Consider the following 21,924-nt stretch of genomic DNA (forward strand, 5'->3'; position numbering starts at 1 on the left):
TTTCACAGCGCTTAGACAATTCCAGTACACCGTTACGATTCAAATATGATGAAATGGTATAGATAAACCTTGCAGCTGAGTAACTATTGACAAATACATGCTACATTTAAGAAAAACGAGTGTAAAGATTTTACCTATATCTACCGTCGCCATATTGGGATAATCGTAATTGCAGTTACTATTATCTCTTTAATACCAGTGAAATTTATGTAAGCAAGGCTTTATATTCATATTTCAGAATAACCTCCTTCTAAAAAAAAGATGAAATTAAACATCTTGTAACAAAATATCGTTTTGTTTATAACTGTTGCACATATCTATATAGAAGTAGATCCTGATTTTTGCAGTCGCTGCATTACTACCTTACCTCAGAAGCGTCTGAAATCCCTTGGAAAAATTAACACAACATTGTTTATCATATTTGTCGATATATTGTTGCGATTATTTAAATATTTTTTAATACCATTTAATGAATGTATACATTTGTTCTGATCGACTGAAAAAGAGGTATCTCTCTTTTAGAAAACACAACTTAACCTGACAGTCCAATATTTTACTAATTTTTCCCTTTTTAAAATTATTTCAGGAAACGAGAATATTTACCGTTTATCTCAAGATGGCACACATGAACTTAGCATTGTCTTAGAAGATTGGGAAGGACATATAATGGAAGCTAATTATTCTACATTTTCAGTAAAGAGTGAAGAAGACAATTACTCACTCAGTGTGTCAGGATACTATGGAAACGCAGGTTTGAAGTCTTTAATTTAATTCCAGTATTTATAAAAGTCCAGAAAGAATTATTTTACTTTACAATTGATTACATCACATCTGATATCCATTATGTAAAGAATGTCAGAAATTTCTCCAATTGAAATATATTAATGTTTAGTGTTAAAGTCCCATGAACGGCAGTTCAAAGAGTATAGAAGAAAACTGTTTAATGTTGTTACAATCAACACCTCGTTCACAGATATGAAACTTTAGGGAACTATCCTGTTTACAAAACTGAATTGATTTTTTTCGAAAAACGAATAAATTGAACGTATCTCTAACATATATGACAGTAGTCGTGTTTGGCACAATGTTTTTGAATCTTTGGTTCCTCAATGCGCTTTAACTTTGTACTTGTTTGGCTTTATAACTCTTTTGATCTGAGTATCACAGATAAGTCACAGATGAGTTGTATGTAGACGAAACATGCGTCTGGCGTATTTAATTATAATCCTGGTACTACTTATAAAGTCTGTGGCTGTTTCTGACCATGTAAAATTTAATTTTGTGTTCATAAAAGGTAACATTCTTTAAAAATAAATTAAGATCATTTAATTTTAAAATCAGATATATTGATGATGCTCTTTCCATTAACACAAACTCAATCTTTTCTGATTGGGCTCCATTACTTTACACTCCAAAATCAAAAATTAAACAAATAAAGGCAACAGTAGTATGCCACTGTTCAAAACTGATAAATCCATGGACAAAAAACAAAATCGGGGTAACAAACTAAAACTGAGGGAAACACATTAAATATAAGAGGAGAACAACGACACAACATTAAAATGTAACACACACAGAAACAGACTACGCGTTAAAATCCTATGTGAATAACAAATATAACATCAGAACAAAATACATGAATTTGGGATAGATATCATAAGTTTCTAAAAGTTTTGCCAAATACAGCTAAGGGAATATATTTTATTGATCGGAAACCGTCTAAAATTCAACTATAATGTTAAAATTGTGAAGGTTTCAGTAAATTAGCATGACTTAATGATGTAAGTACCCGATATATGTGCATTATATTGTCAAAAACAGCCTATATTTGTGTAGCAAAAGCATTCTACTTTCCAATAAATAGCTAAAAGGTTATATTTTCACAATTTCGTAAAACTGCAAATATTTTGGGGCCAAAAAGGGGTCTTACAGAACCTATTCCTATATCAGGGAATGATATGGGCTTAAAGTTGCTCTGATATTTAACATAAAACATTCATAAGGGAATGTTATGGACTAACAGCTGCTCCTATAATCTAATCTATTGATTAGGTGATTGTATGGACTACCACAACTCTAAATCATTTTATACAAAAGACCGGGACAACAGGATTGGATGTGCCGTCAGCAGACATGGTGGTTGGTGGTATGACAACTGTTACTTAGCAAACCTAAATGGGAGGTATAATGGAACACAAGATAAATACGGAAAATATACAGGACTAGTATGGTATAAATGGAATAAGGGCTATTCCTTAAAGGCAACGCAGATGATGATCAGAAGGAAATACATGATAACTTGAGTGAAAGAAGTCAACTTATATTATTTTTCTTAATAAATGAATTTGTGTTTTTAATTGCATAGATGATTATTCTGCAATTTTCTTTCCAATTAGCTTCCAATGTAATTTAATGATTGACATTTGAAAACCCTGCTGCAAGATATTATGCTTTAAAAGATAAAGATGACTACACATCTTTGCACCTATATGGTTTGAGTTCATTCCAGTTGTTGAAGGGACATGCCAATTTGCTGGAATCTTTTTCATATAATAGACAGTATGAAGATGTCTTCCAATATTTCATTAAAATGCACAATACCAAAGCTGTGTGTGTGTACTTTGAGGTATCACAAACATCGTGGCATGTTTTTAAACATGTTAAACCTACAAATTTGAAAACTTTCAGTATTTGTCATTAATATAAGTAAGCCCTTAGAACAATTTGACCAAAACCAAATCTCTTTTGTAATTTTTTTCCATACATATTTTTTAATCTTCTTTGTAACTAAAAAAACATTTGCATAAAGTTTTAGCTGTGAGTAAAATTTGAATATTTACTATTTATTATTATTCTACAAGTCCAATTAGGACATATCTCAGAGGTCATAATAAAAATCATTATCAACTATGACTTTAACTTATAGAGTTATTCCTGGTGATACAAAGAAAACACTTGCTTCTCTAATTTTTGTGCTATTTTCACATTTTCTGACCGGTGTGAGAAAAATATTTCTCCTCACTAGTGAAAAATTTGTTCTCGGCAAATGATTAGTCGAAATTTTATTATGACATCTAAATGTTTTGTTTTCTTCTGAATTTTCCTATTGTGACGTCATGAAAAAAGGCGACCATGACTTATGACGTTGTATATATAAAACACAAGTTTCTGAAAATCTTTGAAAAAGAAGGATGAAAATCATTAGAGAAACAGATTCCTACACTATAACTCATATATTACGATATTTCTCCACTCTCGACAGTTAAATTTTAGTTATTTTAAGAGCTCGGCAAGGCTCACACTTTAATTAATAAAATTCAACTGTCTCGTGTGGAGAAATATCGTAATACACTTGTTGCAGTGTAGGAATCTATATTTCTATCATGCGAAATACATAAATACACCTGGATTAATCAATTATCAGGTTGTCTATATGTTTGGTGTAAATAATAAGCTGCTTTACACAATATGAAGCCATTTTTTAACTTGTTCATTATGTTCACTTAACAAAAAGCTTCATTTTGGAACTAGAAGCTAATTCTCACAATATCAATATTCAGATAGTCTGACTATTTGTTTATATCCGGGGTAAACTCATGCAATCTGTAAGTAATAAACTATATTTTGTTCAGAGGGGAAAGTTCATTTCGAAATTAAAATTTCACTAATCAATAAGTTTTATCCAATAAATGATAAAACAATAAATTCATATCTTGAAGAATGATTTGTTGGTTCAAATACTCTATTAACAATAATAAAACTTTGTAATGCTACTTATATTTTATTTTATATCATTATAGTTGTATAGTATGTAATAAACATAGCAAGCGTTAGTTGTATAATATTTGAATACTGAATTTTAAAAATACCTGGTCAACTGTAAGTTTTTTAAAAGAAGACAAATAAAAGAGTATAGTTACAACCATTGAGAATTATTACTATTTTTTGTTAACTTTTCTTTAGAAGCAGATGCTTTAATGTCTATGGACAGACTTTAAATATTAAATAAGAATATACAAGTTTATGTAAATATATGCAATAACTTAAACAAAACAGAAGAAGTAACTGTATCACAGTCTAAAATGGACGGAAGAATAAAATCACAAAATAATCAATTACTACAAATTTGACGTAAATCAGTTTTCAAGTCCATTCAATCACAGCATTGGTGTCTTAGTATCAGGATAAAGACTATATGGAACTGGGTCATCAGTTGATGATTCATTCTGTTCCATCACTCGGTATGGTGACTTTGGTCTCTGACCTGATGCTGGTCTCTCTGAAGTTGTCATCTCCAGATCTATTTCTTGACCAGAGGATTCTGCAGTCCTGTGCGATGTGAATTCAGGTGTCCAGTTCTTTAAATCTTGTGATTTTGGTCTTTTTGGCTTAAACTTTGGTGGACGGTTAGAGCCTTTCAATGGATCTGGCATGGCAAATGCTGTTGCAAGTGAAGGAATAACCCAGTTTTCAGGATAATCCTCTTTGGCATCCTTACTATGCTTTCTCTTCTCTTTGCCTTCTTTGCTGGACTTTTCAGGATTGACAATCTTTTCTAGTTGAGCTGGTTTCCTGTTTCTCCCTTGTGAATCTGGTGTAATTCCCTTTGCCTTAAGGCCCTCAGACTTCACGATAACAGGAGCCGTGGTTAAACCTCCAACTGTGTCAGATTCAGTTGGTTCCAGAGATTTAGGCTCAAATACTGGTTTAGCATTTGGTTGTAGTGGCTCTGGACTGACTGATGCATTGTTAAAAAGAGGAAACTCTGATACAAAGGGTCGTCTCCATCCTCTTTGGGGCTCTGCTTTGCCATCTTTTTCTGGGAATAAAATTAAACCCTGAAAGAGAAAACTTTGTGGTATCAGTAATATGAAAAAACTATGATCTTTAAAATACAAATAACATTACCTTTTGAGTAAATCAAGACAGATGTACAGATTTAGCAAAATTTACTACGATATATACCTATATTCCTAGAGGTCAATTAAAATTTGAATCATTGATGACATATTATTTCAGTTGTTGTTGTCACAAGCCGGTTTTTAATTGAAACATCATTAAAAGTATTGCTTCACCAAACATTAACATTAAGCAACACTGTGGTGCTACTCACTCTAGAACAAAATAATGGTGACACTTATTCATGAGCATCACTGTGGTGACACTAGTTAAACAGAAACAGCCTAACATTCTAGAGCATTTGATTTCACCCAAATGTCAATGTAAAATTCCTCTTGCTCCATCTTTCATTTTAGTATGTTCATGATATGACCTTTGTGGTCTCATGTTCACCTCTATTTACAGGTTGAAAATCTGACACCATCAAAAAAAAACCTGACAAACTGGTATGCAGGACTTAACAATTCTTTTCTATTAATTTACCTTGTCAACAGATGATTCATTTGCATCACTGTCAAAAGGTCCAGTTTTACCTATTAAAAAGACACAAACAAATAATTATAATTTTAATGTTTCCTCATTTGGCTTAGAAAAATCTATTAAGGCATAAACAGAAAATAAATAACATTATAGATCATTATAGAGTAGCTTATCTAATTCGACTATTGTCAATTTTCCCCAACAAATGTTTCTCATTTTAACGCTGACAAAGGTATCATAACCTAAAGGACAATATCAGAAATTTTAGAAATATAATGTACATCATTGTTGAATGGTTACGTTGTGGAATGTTTGTTTTTAGGATTGAATCGATAAAAATAAGTAGAATTTTCTTTTAGACAACACTTTTTGGCTGATTTTTTTATTTAATAAGAAAAACTGAACACGCTGAGTACATGTGCAATCATTTAGATCTCCAACAGATGTTATATGGAAGTTTTCCTTCATAGGGTTCTGAATGATGTCAAGGCAAGGAAGTAATTTTGACCTAATTGAACCTAACTAGATTCTTATTAGGAATGATTATTTTGTTCTTGCAGTTGTGGAAGCTTAAAAAAGATACTTTTATGGTTCAACATGTATTGTCAAATTCAAAGCTGATGTGAATAACAATCTGATAGACATTTTTATGTAATAAAATTATCATATCTTGTTTTTCCTGATTAAAAAAAATGTCCAATAAACAAAAAATATCAAAAGGATCTTTGTTTATAATCACCATCAGTAAAAACAAGGCTTCCAAAATTGATATCTCCCATACTGGCTTCAGAGGATTCAGATCTAAGTGATGTCAGGGAATCATTCATTTTTCTCTTTAGAATATGCTTCTCTACCCATCTAAAATGGCCACTGAAACACAATATATCACATTTATTTACTGTATCAAATAAGCAAAATCCTTATTATTTCTGCGTTTCAAAATTATATTGCATTATAATTGTTTTGAAAAAAATATATGTAAAGGTATTCCTAATCACTTTTAAAAGCTTTTATATTTCCGTCAATTCAAAACAAAATCTCCTGAGTTTTTCAAAATCATGAATGTCAACTCAATCATCAGAATAACTATCTATTTAGGTTTTTCCAGATATGAACCTGTTCATGAAACAAAGATCATATACCTCTTTTTGACTTTACGTCTGTAGAGAGCTGCCAGTATTATAAACAGGAACATCAATCCCCCCACCACACTAACAGCTACTATCCATGGTTTAAAGTCACATTTAGGATCATCCTGTGGACATGCACATTTGTATCCATTAACCTGGTTGTAACATACATGGGGCTCAGTACAGGGAGAGGTCTCACACTCGTCTATGTCAGTTTCACAATGTATCCCTGTGTACCCTGGTTTACATATACATCTGTAGTACTTGTCAAAGCCCTCAGCTCTGTTTGAATGCTGACAGGGATACAGTGGGAATGAACTGTCATTCTTACCTTAAACAGAAAAAATATATTCTATAATACATCTGTATTACTTATTCTCAATTTCTTTGAATGTTCACATGAATATAATCATTAAAAGGTAAATAGTTATCAAAAGTACCAGGATTATAATTTTATACGCCAGACGCGCGTTTCGTCTTCATAAGACTCATCAGTGCGCTCAGATCAAAATAGCTAAAAAGCCAAACAAATACAAAGTTGAAGAGCATTGGGGACCCAAAATTCCAAAAAGTTGTGCCAAATACGGCTAAGGTAATCTACTCCTGGGGTAGGAAAATCCTTAGTTTTTCGAAAAATTCAAAGTTTTGTAAACAGAAAATGTATAAAAATGACTACTGGGCTGGTGATACCCTCAGGTACGAATCGTCCACCAGCAGTGGCATCGACCCAGTGGTGTAAATAGTTATCAAAAGTATCAGGATTATAATTTTATACGCCAGACGCGCGTTTCGTCTTCATAAGACTCATCAGTGACGCTCAGATCAAAATAGTTAAAATGCAAAACAAATACAAAGTTAAAGAGCATTGAGGACTCAAAATTCCAAAAAGTTGTGCCAAATACGGCTAAGGTAATCTACTCCTGGGGTAAGAAAATCCTTAGTTTTTCAAAAAATTCAAAGTTTTGGCCCAGTAGTATCAGTGGAAAATGTCAGAAAAAATTTACAAATTTTATAAAAATTGACTATAAGGGGCAATTACTCCTTAGGGGGTCAATTAACCATTTCGGTCAGGTTGACTTATTTGAAATCTTACTTTGCTGTACATGATTGCTGTTTACAGTTTATCTTTATCGATAATAATATTCAAAATAATAACCAAAGACAGTAAAATTTCCTTAAAATTACCAATTTAGGGGCAGCAACCCAACAACAGGTTGTCCGATTCATCTGAAAATATCAGGGCAGATAGATTGTGACCTGATAAACAATTTATTCCAGTCAGATTTGCTTTAAATGCTTTGGTTTTTGAGTTATAAGCCAAAAACTGCCTTTTACCCCTATGTTCTATTTTTAGACATGGCAGCCATCTTGGTGATATGGTCGAGTCACCGGACACATTTTTTAAACAAGGTACCCCAAAGATGATTGTGGCCAAGTTTGGATTTATTTGGCCCAGTAGTTTCAGAGGAGAAGATTTTTGTAAAAGATTACTGAGATTTACGAAAAATGGTTAAAAATTGACTATAAAGGGCAATAACTCTTAAAGGGGTCAACTGACCATTTCGGTCATGTTGACTTATGTGTAAATTTTACTTTGTCAAACATTATTGCTGTTTACAGTTTATCTCTATCTATAATAATATTCAAGATAATAACCAACTAGAGGCTCTAAAGAGCCTGTGTCGATCACCTTGGTATATGTGAATATTAAACAAAGGAAGCAGATGGATTCATGACAAAATTGTGTTTTGGTGATGGTGTCGTGTTTGTAAATCTTACTTTACTAAACAGTCTTGATGCTTACAATTATCTCTATCTATAATGAATTTGGCCCAGTAGTATCAGTGGAAATGTTAATAAAAATTTACAAATTTTATGAAAATTGTTAACTAGAGGCTCTAAAGAGCCTGTGTCGCTCACCTTGGTCTATGTGTATATTAAACAAAGGACACAAATGGATTCATGACAAAATTGTATTTTGGTGATGGTGATGTGTTTGAAGTTCTTACTTTACTGAAGGATTTTGCTTCTTACAATTATATCTATCATGAACTTTGCCCATTAGTAACAGAGAACTATATTTGGTAAAAATTTACATAAATTTACCAAATTAATGAAAATTGTTAAAAATTGACTATAAAGGGCAATAACTCCTTAAGGGGTCAATTGACCATTTAGGTCATGTTGACTTATTTGTAGATCTTACTTTGCTGAACATTATTTCTGTTTACAGTTTATCGCTATCTATAATAGTATTCAAGATAACCAAAAACGGCAAAATTTCTTTAAAAATTACCAATTGGAGGGCAGCAACCCAACAACCAGTTGTCCAATTCATCTGAAAAATTCAGGGCAGATAGATATTGACTTGATTAACAATTTAACTTCTTGTCAGATTTGCTCTAGATGCTTTGGTTTCATAGTTATAAGCAAAAAACTGCATTTTACCCCTTTGTTCTATTTTTAGCCGTGGCGGCCATCTTGGTTGAATGGCCAGGTCATCTGACAAATTTTTCAAACTAGATACCCCAAAGATGATTGTAGCCTAGTAGTTTCAGTGGAGATTTTGTAAAAGATTACTTAGATTTATGAAAAATGGTTAAAGATTGACTATAAAGGGCAATAACTCCTAAAGGGGTCAACTGACCATTTTGGTCTTGTTGACTTATTTGTAGATCTTACTTTGCTGAACATTATTGCTGTTTACAGTTTATCTCTATCTATAATAATATTCAAGATAATAACCAAAAACAGCAAAATTTCCTCAAAAGGGGCAGCAACCCTACAACCGATTGACCGATTCATCTGAAAATTTCAGGACAGATAGATCTTGACCTGATAAACATTTTTATCCCATGTCAGATTTCCTCAAAATGCTGTGGTTTTTGAGTTATAAGCCAAAAACTGCATTTTACCCCTATGTTCTATTTTTAGCGGTGGCGGCCATCTTGGTTGGTTGACCAGGTCACATCACACATTTTTTAAACTAGATACCCCAAAGATGATTGTGGCCAAGTTTGGATTAATTTGGCCCAGTAGTTTCAGAGAAGAAGATTTTTGTAAAAGATTACTTTAATTTACGAAAAATGGTTAAAAATTGACTATAAAGGGCAATAACTCCTAAACGGGTCAACTGACCATTTTGGTCATGTTGACTTATTTGTAGATCTTACTTTGCTGAACATTATTGCTGTTTACAGTTTATCTCTATCTATAATAATATTCAAGATAATAACCAAAAACAGCAAAATTTCCTCAAAATTACCAATTCAGGGGCAGCAACCCAACAACCGATTGACCGATTCATCTGAAAATTTCAGGGCAGATAGATCTTGACCTGATAAACATTTTTATCCCCATGTCAGATTTCCTCAAAATGCTTTGGTGTTTGAGTTATAAGCCAAAAACTGCATTTTACCCCTTTGTTCGTTTTTTAGCTGTGGCGGCCATCTTGGTTGGTTGACCAGGTCACGCCACACATTTTTTAAATTAGATACCCCAAAGATGATTGTGGCCAAGTTTGGATTAATTTGGCCAAGTAGTTTCAGAGGAGAAGATTTTTGTAAAAGATTACTTTAATTAACGAAAAATGGTTAAAAATTGACTATAAAGGGCAATAACTCCTAAACGGGTCAACTGACCATTTTGGTCATGTTGACTTATTTGTAGATCTTACTTTGCTGAACATTATTGCTGTTTACAGTTTATCTTTAACTATAATAATATTCAAGATAATAACCAAAAACAGCAAAATTTCTTCAAAATTACCAATTCAGGGGCAGCAACCCAACAACCGATTGACCGATTCATCTGAAAATTTCAGAGCAGATAAATCTTGACCTGATAAACATTTTTACCCCCATGTCAGATTTCCTCAAAATGCTTTGGTTTTTGAGTTATAAGCCAAAAACTGCATTTTACCCCTAAGTGGCGGCCATCTTGGTTGGTTGACCGGGTCACGCCACACATTTTTTAAACTAGATACCCCAATGATGATTGTGGCCAAGTTTGGTTTGATTTGGCCCAGTAGTTTCAGAGGAGAAGATTTTTGTAAAAGCTAACGCCGGACGCCGGACGACGGACGCCGGACGCCGGACGCAAAGTGATGAGAAAAGCTCACTTGGCCCTTTGGGCCAGGTGAGCTAAAAATTGACTACAAAGGACAATAACTCCTTAGGGGGTCAAATGACCATTTCGGTCATGTTGACTTATTTGTAAATCTTACTTTGCTGAACATTATTGCTGTTTACAGTTTATCTTTATCTATAATAATATTCAAGATAATAACCAAAAACAGCAAATTCCTTAAAATTACCTATTCACGGGCAGCAACCCAACAACGGGTTGTCAGATTCATCTAAAAATATCAGGGCAGATAGATCTTGACCTGATAAACAATGTTACCCTGTGTCAGATTTGCTCTAAATGCTTTGGTTTTTGAGTTATAAGCCAAAAACTGCATTTTACCCCTATGTTCTATTTTTAGCCATGGCAGCCATCTTGGTTGGTTGGCGGGGTCAAAAAACACAAGTTTGGTTTAATTTGGCCCAGTAGTTTCAGAGGAGAAATTACAGAGCAGATAGATATTGATCTGATAAACAACTTTACTCCTTGTCAGATTTGCTCTAAATGCTTTGGTTTTTGAGATATAAGCCAAAAACCGCATTTTACCCCTATGTTCTATTTTTAGCCGTGGTGGCCATCTTGGTTGGTTGGCTGTGTCAACTGACACATTTTTTAAACTAGATACATCAATGATGATTGTGGTCAAGTTTGATTAAATTTGGCCCAGTTGTTTCAGAGGAGAAGATTTTTGTAAAAGTTAACGACGACGGACGATGCTGGACGCCAGACTCCAAGTGATGAGAAAAGCTCACTTGGCCTTTTAGGCCAGGTGAGCTAAAAAATATGAATATAAAATGAAAGTATGCCAATGAAGATATAAATGGTGGATGGCTGCTATTTACACACGTCTGTATATAGTTTTTTTGGAGGTTCCTAGTGGTATCGTTAAAGAGATGATAAAATGTTCGATTTAATTTCCAAATTACCTTCACAAATTCCTTCATTATGGCAAGGTGACTCCATGATGATAAATCTAATGGTAACAACATTTGATGTTGCATTGTGGGTATCGTTGATATATATTTTGATTTCATCATAACCAGAAAACAACATAGCTTGGTCATAACTGATGGTGTAATAAATCCATGACATATTCTTCCCAGCATAAGGTAATGTATGGCTAAAGTTACCACAAGGTAGACTGTTCACCTGAAAGATATCAGAAAAAAAGGTCAAAAATATAATTTGGTATTTTTAAATGAGAAAGATCATATTATAGGAAACATGTGTTCTAAGTTTTAAGTTGATTGGACTTCAACTTCACCAAAAACTACCTTGATCAGAAACTTTAATCTGAAGAGGAACAGATCCAAGAACAGACAAACAGACCAGAAAACATAATGCCCCTGTGACAATCGAAGGTGTGTTTGTTTATACATTCTCACCTGTTGCTTTTCTGTACATGGCTGTACATCAAAGGGTGCTGTAGATTTCTCAGTTAGTGTGTGGTTACCATGTGATGGCTCATTGACCTCTATATGGAGACTATCACTTCTATCAATATCATAGGCACCAATCAGTGCTGTATACGTCTGATTCCATTTCTCTTTGTTAAATGTATTCATCTGTTCTAAATATACCTAAAAAGTAACACAATTCAATTTTAAACACATTTTACATCAGAAAATAAATAATCAACTCCAACTAGCTTCACATTTTCCCTCCAAATTCACACAATTAAATTATCAAAATTAACATTAACATCTAATTTTTAATATGGAATTAACAACATTTTGTTATTTTTTGCCTCCTTTCATGGATTAAGACAACAATTATCAATATATATATATATATTTGAATGCATAAAATAAGATGTTAAAAAGGTTGGAAGAATGAAAATGTAAATTAAGCCAAAGTCAAATAACCAAATCACATAACTAGGTTTCTGAAAGAGAACAAAGACACTTGGCCGGAGAACACAGTTATTTCGTAGTGCATTTCTTTATGACAATAAATTAAAATTTAAAAAAATCGCACCTTCTCTACTCCAAAAACATTTTTACAGTGTAGTGAACTACTAGTGGGACAAATAATATCAAAATTATAGAAACTTCTACCAGCTCTAACTCTAACAGCATTTAGACATAATAAAATTTGACTTTTTTGAACTGGACCAAATCACTACTTTTCATACAAATTCTGCACCCAAATTTTTTGAACATGTAATATCATCCCCTTACTTAATATTTCATGCATTAGATATCAAGAAACAAATTCAGTATCAAATTAAATATCCACTGTTCACACTGGGAACTAAATTTGTAGACAACGAAAAACCTAAGGACGATAACTGTGTCCTTAGACCACTTCAAAGAGATAAATCAATCTTCTTCCCTCTTTCTTATTTCAAAGGTAAATACTTGTCTAGTGTCATTCATTATTAGACATGTTCAAGTATTTTTCATTAAGCACAAATTTTATTTACCACACACATCACATTAAAGACTTTAACATGTTTATAAAAGTATAATTCATAATTACCTGAATGGGTTCTGTAGGATCTGAATGCATGACAGACTTGCCATACTGAGTAACAAACATGACTGGAGGGTCGTTAACATCTATAACATTAATGGTCACTGTGACAGGTGTGTCAGCTGGTGGAATGTCTGGATCTGATTGGTTCTCCTTTAGTATGATAGGGATAGATTCTACTCCGTAACAATCTTTACAAGGTGTATACAACAGACTATAAAAAATTTAAAAAAAATTCTCCTTGAACATAAAGTATTGACACCTAAAACCAACACATTAAGGCAGTACTTAAAACTATAGCATCAAAGCATTACAAAATCAATTTGCTGTGTGTACACTAAAGCATAACATATGGATCATCTCATAAGTGAACTTTGAAATCTGAGTATAAACCCTAATACATGTTAGAAAACTCACATTATTGTGTTCTCACTTTCAAGATAAAGCATGTTACTAAACTTCATGGTAAACCATCTTTAACCAAAACTTAAACCTGATATGGCATGGACAGGTGCACTTTCAAACAAATGAATAGACGCACTAAGTGGAAGAAACATACGGTTATCCCCCTGCTACTGTTGATGGTGCATTAAAACAAGGTCACAGCTTAGGACTTATTTATACAATAACTGTACAAGAAATATAAGTATAAAGGAAAGTGTGATTGAAAATATGATGATCAATGTTACAACTAGTACCTTTCCCTGCCAAGTTCCTTCAGAGCAGATGGTTTTTACTTTTGTTTATAATTTTGACTTACATTCCATCTTCAGTCAGTAGTGGTTCAGACATTTTATACCCAGTAAAAGTGTCATCTAAAGTAAACTTAATCTCTTCTCCTTCATCATCAAAAGCCTGTAAGGGATACTGTAGAGTGCCTAGAAAACAATATATATATATATACACTATTATGTGCTCTTCCTAACACATAATTGAATTCTCTTGAAAAGTAGACTATTGAGTGAATTTCTGTATCAGGCAGCATGATAGTATTCCATTATTTTATCAGATATATTTCCAAAAGATATTTAATGAATAATATTTCCTGGAGATCTTCATTTTCATACTAAAACACTAGTTGTAATGGTTCCTAGAAAGTGGAATAACAGGTATTCACAATGTGCTAAAATTAAGTCCTCTGTAAATGAGGTCTCAAACAATTGTATTTTTTTCCTCAATACATGAAAATTGGTATTATTGAAAATAAATGAATCTGCAGTTATGTATTACTTTAGTGTTATGCTACTCAAGAGTCAAGTCCAGCTGATGTAACAGACCACTCACACAGACGACGTCTCTGGTACCATATAGCGGGTTATTGCTCGCGGGTGTGAAATTTTGCAATTCTCATTGAATAAGGTATACAAAATGCGGATTCAAAACTTTTATCAATACCTTTGCATGTACACTTTAATTAATAGAATTTATTTTGGCCATTTTGTTCTATCTGTCAAGATCAGCGAAAATGTACACCCTCAAAAAAATAATCTGCTGTATGGTATTCTTTAATGTAACACCTACTGATACTTTAAACTAACCTGAATCCTCTTCTATAGTAACATTATCTGAACTGATGAGCCAAGGTGGTGAATTGTAGACTCCTTTACTGAGGGATACCAGTATATACTGGGTTTCTGTTGACAGGTAAGGAGTAGTAACTTCAGCAGATCTCTTCTTCCTGTTGGACTTGTCCTGTTTGTTTTCATGTTCAATCCATGTATTACAAATCTAAAATGAAGGCAATTGATTTTAACTATTTAAACTATCAAGTAATCCATGAAGATTCATGAGAAAGAAAGACTGAAACCGACACGAAATAGGTTTAAGGTTACCATCACACATTGGTTGACCAGCAATACAAATTTTCTAAACACATTAGTTACATGTTTTTGCGGTCTTCAATCTTTAAATACCAGAATAGTTGTTTAATTTTAACCAATAGTGTCTTATTTCTGTTTTGACAGAGTGTGATTCACATGGTGATTGATGCAGGCATGATAGAAGACACGTACTCTATCAACACCCCAGTCTTACTTTTTCTAGATTTCATTTTTGTTTGTAAACCTTGGTTTTTGTTTTTTATAGATAAATGAGATTCTATATTTGCAAAATACAGTTGCCTGAAATTATTAAGAATAATATGATCATTTTTCTTTAATTGTTATTTAATCTATACATACAATCTATTGGGTTATATTTTTAAAAAATTAATAAAATTCAAAGAGTAAAATAAAAACTTAACAGCAACATATAACACTTTTATAAATTTTGGTATCAAAATAATATAGAAAAACAGATAAATTATGCTTATGGCAAAAAGTAGAAATAATATAAATACTTATAGTATAACTAATCGCCGTATTTGAATATAAAAAATAAGACAACGCGTGACCAAAACGACGCATGGATTAGCGGCGTTCGGTCACAAGTTGTCTTATTTTTTATATTCAAATACGGCGATTAGTTATACTTTTTATTACATTGTCAAATTGCTTTTATTTATGAAATTAATGAAGAAAATGTAAGGAACTATATGGTTTTCCTACGCATGTTTTGTTTTGACGTTATCGACGTCTTGACAACGCCTATTGTTGTATGACGTCAGAGAGTGAAATAACCACGTTTATTTCACATGTGAAATTATCAGATTTATCTAACTGGGAAATCAAAGTAATTCATTGCAACCAATGTAATAAAACATTTTAACAAAATAGCTAATGTGAATAATGTTACCATAACAGTTATAGTTCCATCTCCATTGACAACCTCTGAATCCTGACCACATGTTCTACTAGTTATCTCCCATTGTTGCATAACTGAAACACATTTTTTCACATTATTTATGGGGTTGTTCCCATTTTACTCAATACAAATTAACTTTAGTTTCATGAAAAATTACTTATCATGTTATCATGTTAATTTATTATCTAACTAATTTGATTAATTTAGAAAGAGTAACCTGTGTAGTTGATCTACTATTTACAGGTAGAAATGTCCTTGTAAGGGAGCTACCATTTGATTTTTAGGGGGGGGGCTAGGATGAAAAATTTGTTCGGTCCTGCCTTTTTTTAAAAAGTTTATCCTGACTTATTTTGACCTTAATTGTCATCCTGACTTTTTATTATTGCAAGTGTCTCATCCTGCTTTTTTTTTTACTCAAAACTCCTGTCCTGCCTATTTTTTTTCAAAATTCATCCTAAGCTCCCCCCCCCCCCCCCCCCATAAAAATCAAATGGTAGCTCCCTAATAACCTTATGAAAAGGCTTTAAAAAAGTAATATTTCATGTATCATATAATGTGACTACAAAGTGTCATTCTCAAATAGATTCAATGATTATTCTTTGCCTGAGAAACAAATGTCAGTGAAAATAAATACCTAACTTTAATACCAGCTTTTGTTTGTTTGACAGTTTATTTTTTAGCTCAAGAGTTTCCGATATGTCCCATTGGCATCTTTTACCTCTCTTTTAATTTATTCCATTTTCTTATTAACTCAATAGCATCTTAAGTCTTTTTCTAAACATTGATATAAATATTGCATTGTTTGCTATAGCACACTTATTCTATAGAATGAAATTATGACCACAGAATCATAAAAAGCTACCTAAAAATAATATATACTTTTATTGAAAGACTTGACAATTAAAACCAACTGATATTTATGAGGGGCCTGATGAGGGGTCTCATCACAATGCATGAGTAGATTTTTTTGTCAATCACGATTCACAGAAAATGAATTTCCATGATCACGGATCACGACAATATTAAAAAAAAATCTAGAAAAAACGGATCACGATAACGAAAATGTGCCGATCACGAAGAACGAAAATGACCCATCAGGCCCCTCATTCATATATAAGTTAAATGTTATCCTTACTAGGATTCCAATGTAAGAGTGCTGTCTTATTCTCATCATTATCACCAACTAAGTCATTAAATGTGATGTTTACTGGTCCTGGCATTGACAGATGTCCAATAGGTACCAGTGCAAAAGAGTAAAAACTGTGCAGTGGCCTGAAATAAGAAACAAATTATGCAAATAAATAGACGAAGATTGATAAATTTTAAACAGATGTTTGACTGATATGTCTTTCCTTTAATCAATCTGTAGTTTAAGATATTCATACCATCATTGTAATTTCTGTTTATTTTTTTTTCAGCAGAAAACTTCAAATCATATTCTTTCTATACTAGGATTTCTGTACAAGAGAAAATATTTAAACACTGAAAAAACAAGGATGTACTCAAGGTATTAAGATTTCATTATATTATGTTGCAGAATTTAATTTATTGAACCGAATCTACAAATTCATCAATTTTCTACAGCTAAGCTCCAATTTACCAACAAAACAGATAATATTCTCCTACATAATTTTGGGGTGTAACTGAATTATCCAATCTTTGAATTACAAAAAAACAAAGATGTGTATCTAATTATTATACCTACATTTTTCTGGGTACTTAATTATAATTATGATGTTCTTCATAGCGGGTTATTTTGTGACTTTGGTCAGGGTATATTATATACCCCTTGGCAGATAATGTTGTGACTTGAGATGGATAGTGCATTTTATTTTTCCCATCATAGATATTTTTGTCAGGTTATTAAATTAGGTTGAAATGAAGCCTTACAGAATTGTCAGTATGCTTTACCACCTTGCATATTGCTGACATGACTGTTTTATATCTTTTAAAAACAGTTGGTTAAAAAATCTGACCAGTTTAACAGTTTAATTTGATGAAACAAATACAAATTTTGTCAGAATTCTGAATGAACTGCAATAGGTTGAGAACAACACTTACAACAGAGTCACATTGCATACCTTTTATATAATAATCTTTCCACCATATCAGATGTGGTATCTGGGTTGACAATGTAGGGCTGGAAGTGAGGAGATGAGTCTGACCTATAGTCTGTTATCAAGTCTTTTTCCTCTAGTGGCTGCATCATTATACTCTGGCCTGACTCAAGTCCTACAATATCAGATCAGTATTAATCTATCTTTCAACATTAAAAATAAGAAAATGTGGTAAGCATGTCTATGAGACAACTATCAACAAGAGACCAAATGATGTGGATGTAAGTAACTACATCAATAGATATAGGAAGATGTGGTGTGAGTGCCAATGAGACAACTCTCCATCCAAATAACAAATTTATAAAAGTAAACCATTATAGGTCAATGTACGGCCTTCAACATGGAGCCTTGGCTATCAAGTCTATTTTAAAAATAGTATTTTGGAGCTTAGACTTAAATACTTTTCTGCAACTAATTTTGATTGTCCTCTCCCCTTCAGATATTAAGAAGTTATAAATGATCAATCTTATGCTTAAAAGGTCATCTTGAAAGAGAAAAACGAAGCTAGCTATCTTATCATATGAGATGCCTAAATGGAATGGAAGTTACTATATCAAGTCTATTCTAAAATCAGCTTGTCAAATTCTGTTTAAATAAACCTAAAAAGTTTAGCGATCCACCAGCAAAACAAATATACATACCATCAGGTGTAGTTATAGTAAGTGAATCCACACTTCTCTTTCTTCGTGTAGAATTGGATGAGAATGAATGGACCAGTTTAATGGCTTCTCCATTAACAGATGTCTGTAACACAGCCTTGTTATCAGTGATGGTGATAGAGCCCAGAGATTTGTTGGTACACAGCATTGCATCATTACAGACCCTCATTGTCATAAACAATGTTCGACCTGGTTCCATGTGGAAGACATTCGTACTTGTGTCTGATGCATTGTTATCATTGGGACGTAATTCTGATAACTGTCTGATTTTATGATCATTTATGTAAAGCCAACCATGTTTTATAATAGCAGAGCCAGATATATTATAGCCTACCCACAAACAAGGGAAAATGTCATCATTGTCTTCTGATGTCCCAATACACATATCTACAAAATAAAACTTTTAATAAGTTATGAAAATTACTCATTTAAAACAAAATATAAAGAATTAGTCCAAAGTGAAGTTTAATTTTATTCATTGGTACTGCTATAGAATAAAAGCGTACCTGATAGTATCACAGTGTTTATTTTTGGATAATTAAATAGATTAGATTTCTAGATTTCGCAGATAACAATTATCATTTGATAGTTTGGAATGCCCCTCTTTACAAAAATTAGAATTGATGAAACCACAATGGAGTTTGCTTATTGTTGAAGGCTTTGTATAGTGACCTACAGTTGTTATTTTCCGTGTCATTTGGTCTGTTGAGAAAGAGTTGTCTCATTGGCAATCGTACCACATATTTTTTCATAACCAACTTTATTTCTGCTTCTGATTAAGTGTGGGAACAAAACTATCTTATCCTGTAAGTCAAACCCCTGAAAAGCGGACTAGTCCTTATCTTACCATATCTGGTAACAGATTTATCCTCACTGACTGAAAAGGTAAACCCTATACTAGTAGGATCTGTACTTTCCTTTGCATCAGAGGGTGTAACAGGGTGAGGGAATTCAGTAGCTCCTGGTATTGTATTGTTTATATCATCTACCAATGGTGGTTCCAATAAGACAGTCACACCTGCAATTAGAAATGTTATGGAATTGTATGAAGTTCAAGATTTCAATATCTTTGAAAAAGAAAGATGATAAGAAATCACAATACATGAAAAAGAAAACATTTAGTTTTTTATTGATTATTTTTAAATATGATATACAGTTATAAAAAGCAGTTCCTATACAATATCTTGCTGGAATTCTGTAATTATATACATGCAATTATTTAAAAAATTTCACACATTAATCAATATACAAATGAAGAAAAGCAAAGAATTGTCCTTATGACATATGGCAAGTTCTTTTTATTTTATTTTGTGCTCTCTATCTTCCACCATTTTCCCCTTTTTTTCTATTTTTTTTATAACTAAGTTGAAGAAGCATCAGACTTTTTTGGCTGAAAATTAACATTATATTAATAACTATCAAAGCTCCTCGCTGACCTGTAGTATCATTCCATTGTGTTGCCTGTCCTCCACCATTTACACATCTGATTGATACATAGTATGTATGGTTATGCTGTAATATGCCTTCAAATGAACTGTTTATAGCTGAAGCATTCAGTCCTACAGATGTAAAGGCTTGTAATTCTTCTCCACCTGTTGTATTACCAATAGCCCAGAAACTTTCCTGAAAATATATTCATAAGATAAACTGGAAGGCCATAGGCAAGATTATGATAAAGATACCAGCAATAAGTTTCCTAATTTCAAAATATTTTCAATCATTCAACACCTTTTTTTACCTATCCTCGATGTAGAGCCAAAAAAAGAATTCTTCAAAAAAGAAATGAAAGGTGAGACCTACTTGCACATATATAAGGCCATAATAAAACTTTTATAACATAAAATACTTTGCTGCAAACTTGATAATCTGAATAATTCAGTCTCTCCCCGTGATAGACTTTCCCATTTATGCGGGTCTAAATTTTTTATACAATATTGAAACAAGAATGTGTCCCCAGTACACGTATGCCCCATCCGCACGATCATTTTCTATGGTTCAGTGGACCGAGAAATTGGGGGAAATCTGTTGGCATTAAATTAGAAAGATCATATCATAAGGAACATCTGTACACAGTTTCAAGTTGATAGGACTTCAACCTCATCAAAAACTACCTCGACTAAAAACTTGACCTGAAGCGGGACGAACAGACGGATGAACGAACGAATGAACAGACAGATGGACGCACAGACCAGAAAACATAATGCCCATAAATGGGGCATAAAAAATGTTGAATCAATGATTTTGATTAGTGCTTGCAGGGTTAGAGTGCCAATAAGCTGAAGGGTTATGTTAGTGAGATAGCTAAATCCAAAGCTTATTTCAAATGACATATTGAAGGTTTTCCATGGACTAGGCCTCCAGGCATTGATGATCAAAAAGCAAAGGAATATAATAACTAAATTTTCGAGTTACAAATTTGATTAACGTATATCTTTGTAGTATTTCATCAAGGCAAATACAAGTTACTGGTTGGAATAGAAGGCTCAAAGTCTATTGTAAACAATCAAGGAAGCAGCTAAGGAATAACAATGGAGAAATTTGTGTTGAAAATTGTCAATATTCACAAAATGCCAATGGTACAATAAAATTAAAACCTTTTTAAAGTCAGAAATGTAGATAGTAGTTGCCTTTTGTCATATTTTAATAAATTGTTGTTAGTTTTGTCTCCCTTTAAATGAAGACTTTAAGATTTATTGCATTGACACCTGGTTAAGAGTTAAGGACTACATGTAAATCTCTTGATGACATAACTTGTTTAAATTGTGTCATTGTGTTCTGATCCTTCATTCCTTTCACATATATATACAAATGAGAGAGTTGTCTCATTGGCACTCATACCATGCACATCTTCTTATATCTAACAACTTCTTGATCATATCATTTATGTATTCATGTGTGTATCAGATATTACCTTAACAGAACTTTCCTCGTCCAAACATCTCCAGAATGCTTTAATGGTACTATTGGAAGCCTGGTAAACCACTGGTGTAAATTCTCCTTGTGATACATCTATATATATCTGGGTCATGACATCTGGGTCAAATATTGGTGAGGTCATATCAACATAGAATCCATCAGATGAGGTTATTTTATTGATTCCAGAGCCAAGAACTACCTTCACTAGAAAACAAAGAAATACCTATTGAGTTTAAATGTTATTGCATAGAAATTATTGAAAGTTTTTGTCTAATTTTTTTTTGATTATTTTTAGTCAACATAAAACAAGTCAAAGTGATTAGAAAATACACTGCTTTATACTCGACATGATCAACAGATATTTCCTTTTACTCTTTAATA

General features: G+C 32.6%; 2 protein-coding genes across 3 annotated transcripts in view; one reads left to right on the forward strand and one right to left on the reverse strand.

Moving 5' to 3' along the window:
- Positions 1 to 2,357, forward strand: part of LOC134701839 (low-density lipoprotein receptor-like) — a 46,806-nt gene extending 44,449 nt beyond the window's left edge. For both annotated transcript variants that reach the window (XM_063562957.1, XM_063562958.1), the window contains 2 exons: positions 587 to 751; positions 2,053 to 2,357. In XM_063562957.1, the coding sequence (XP_063419027.1) occupies positions 587 to 751; positions 2,053 to 2,303 (416 nt within the window). In that variant the 3' untranslated portion in view covers positions 2,304 to 2,357. The remainder of the gene's footprint in view (positions 1 to 586; positions 752 to 2,052) is intronic.
- A 1,417-nt stretch (positions 2,358 to 3,774) lies between these two features.
- LOC134701838 (uncharacterized) lies at positions 3,775 to 21,743 on the reverse strand. Its single transcript, XM_063562956.1, has 16 exons — positions 21,539 to 21,743; positions 20,064 to 20,250; positions 19,475 to 19,645; positions 18,610 to 19,014; positions 17,933 to 18,083; positions 16,987 to 17,123; positions 15,843 to 15,925; positions 14,648 to 14,837; positions 13,870 to 13,987; positions 13,116 to 13,323; positions 12,020 to 12,214; positions 11,561 to 11,783; positions 6,522 to 6,840; positions 6,119 to 6,249; positions 5,383 to 5,432; positions 3,775 to 4,838 (listed from the first exon to the last, which is right to left on the reverse strand). Exons 1-16 carry the CDS (start codon positions 21,683 to 21,685, stop codon positions 4,158 to 4,160), a joined length of 3,396 nt encoding a protein of 1,131 aa, XP_063419026.1. The 5' UTR covers positions 21,686 to 21,743; the 3' UTR covers positions 3,775 to 4,157.
- Between the last annotated feature and the right edge of the window lie 181 nt (positions 21,744 to 21,924).

The sequence above is a fragment of the Mytilus trossulus genome, unplaced genomic scaffold (genome assembly GCF_036588685.1).
Source record: "Mytilus trossulus isolate FHL-02 unplaced genomic scaffold, PNRI_Mtr1.1.1.hap1 h1tg000343l___fragment_2___debris__unscaffolded, whole genome shotgun sequence".
Lineage (NCBI taxonomy): Eukaryota > Metazoa > Mollusca > Bivalvia > Mytilida > Mytilidae > Mytilus > Mytilus trossulus.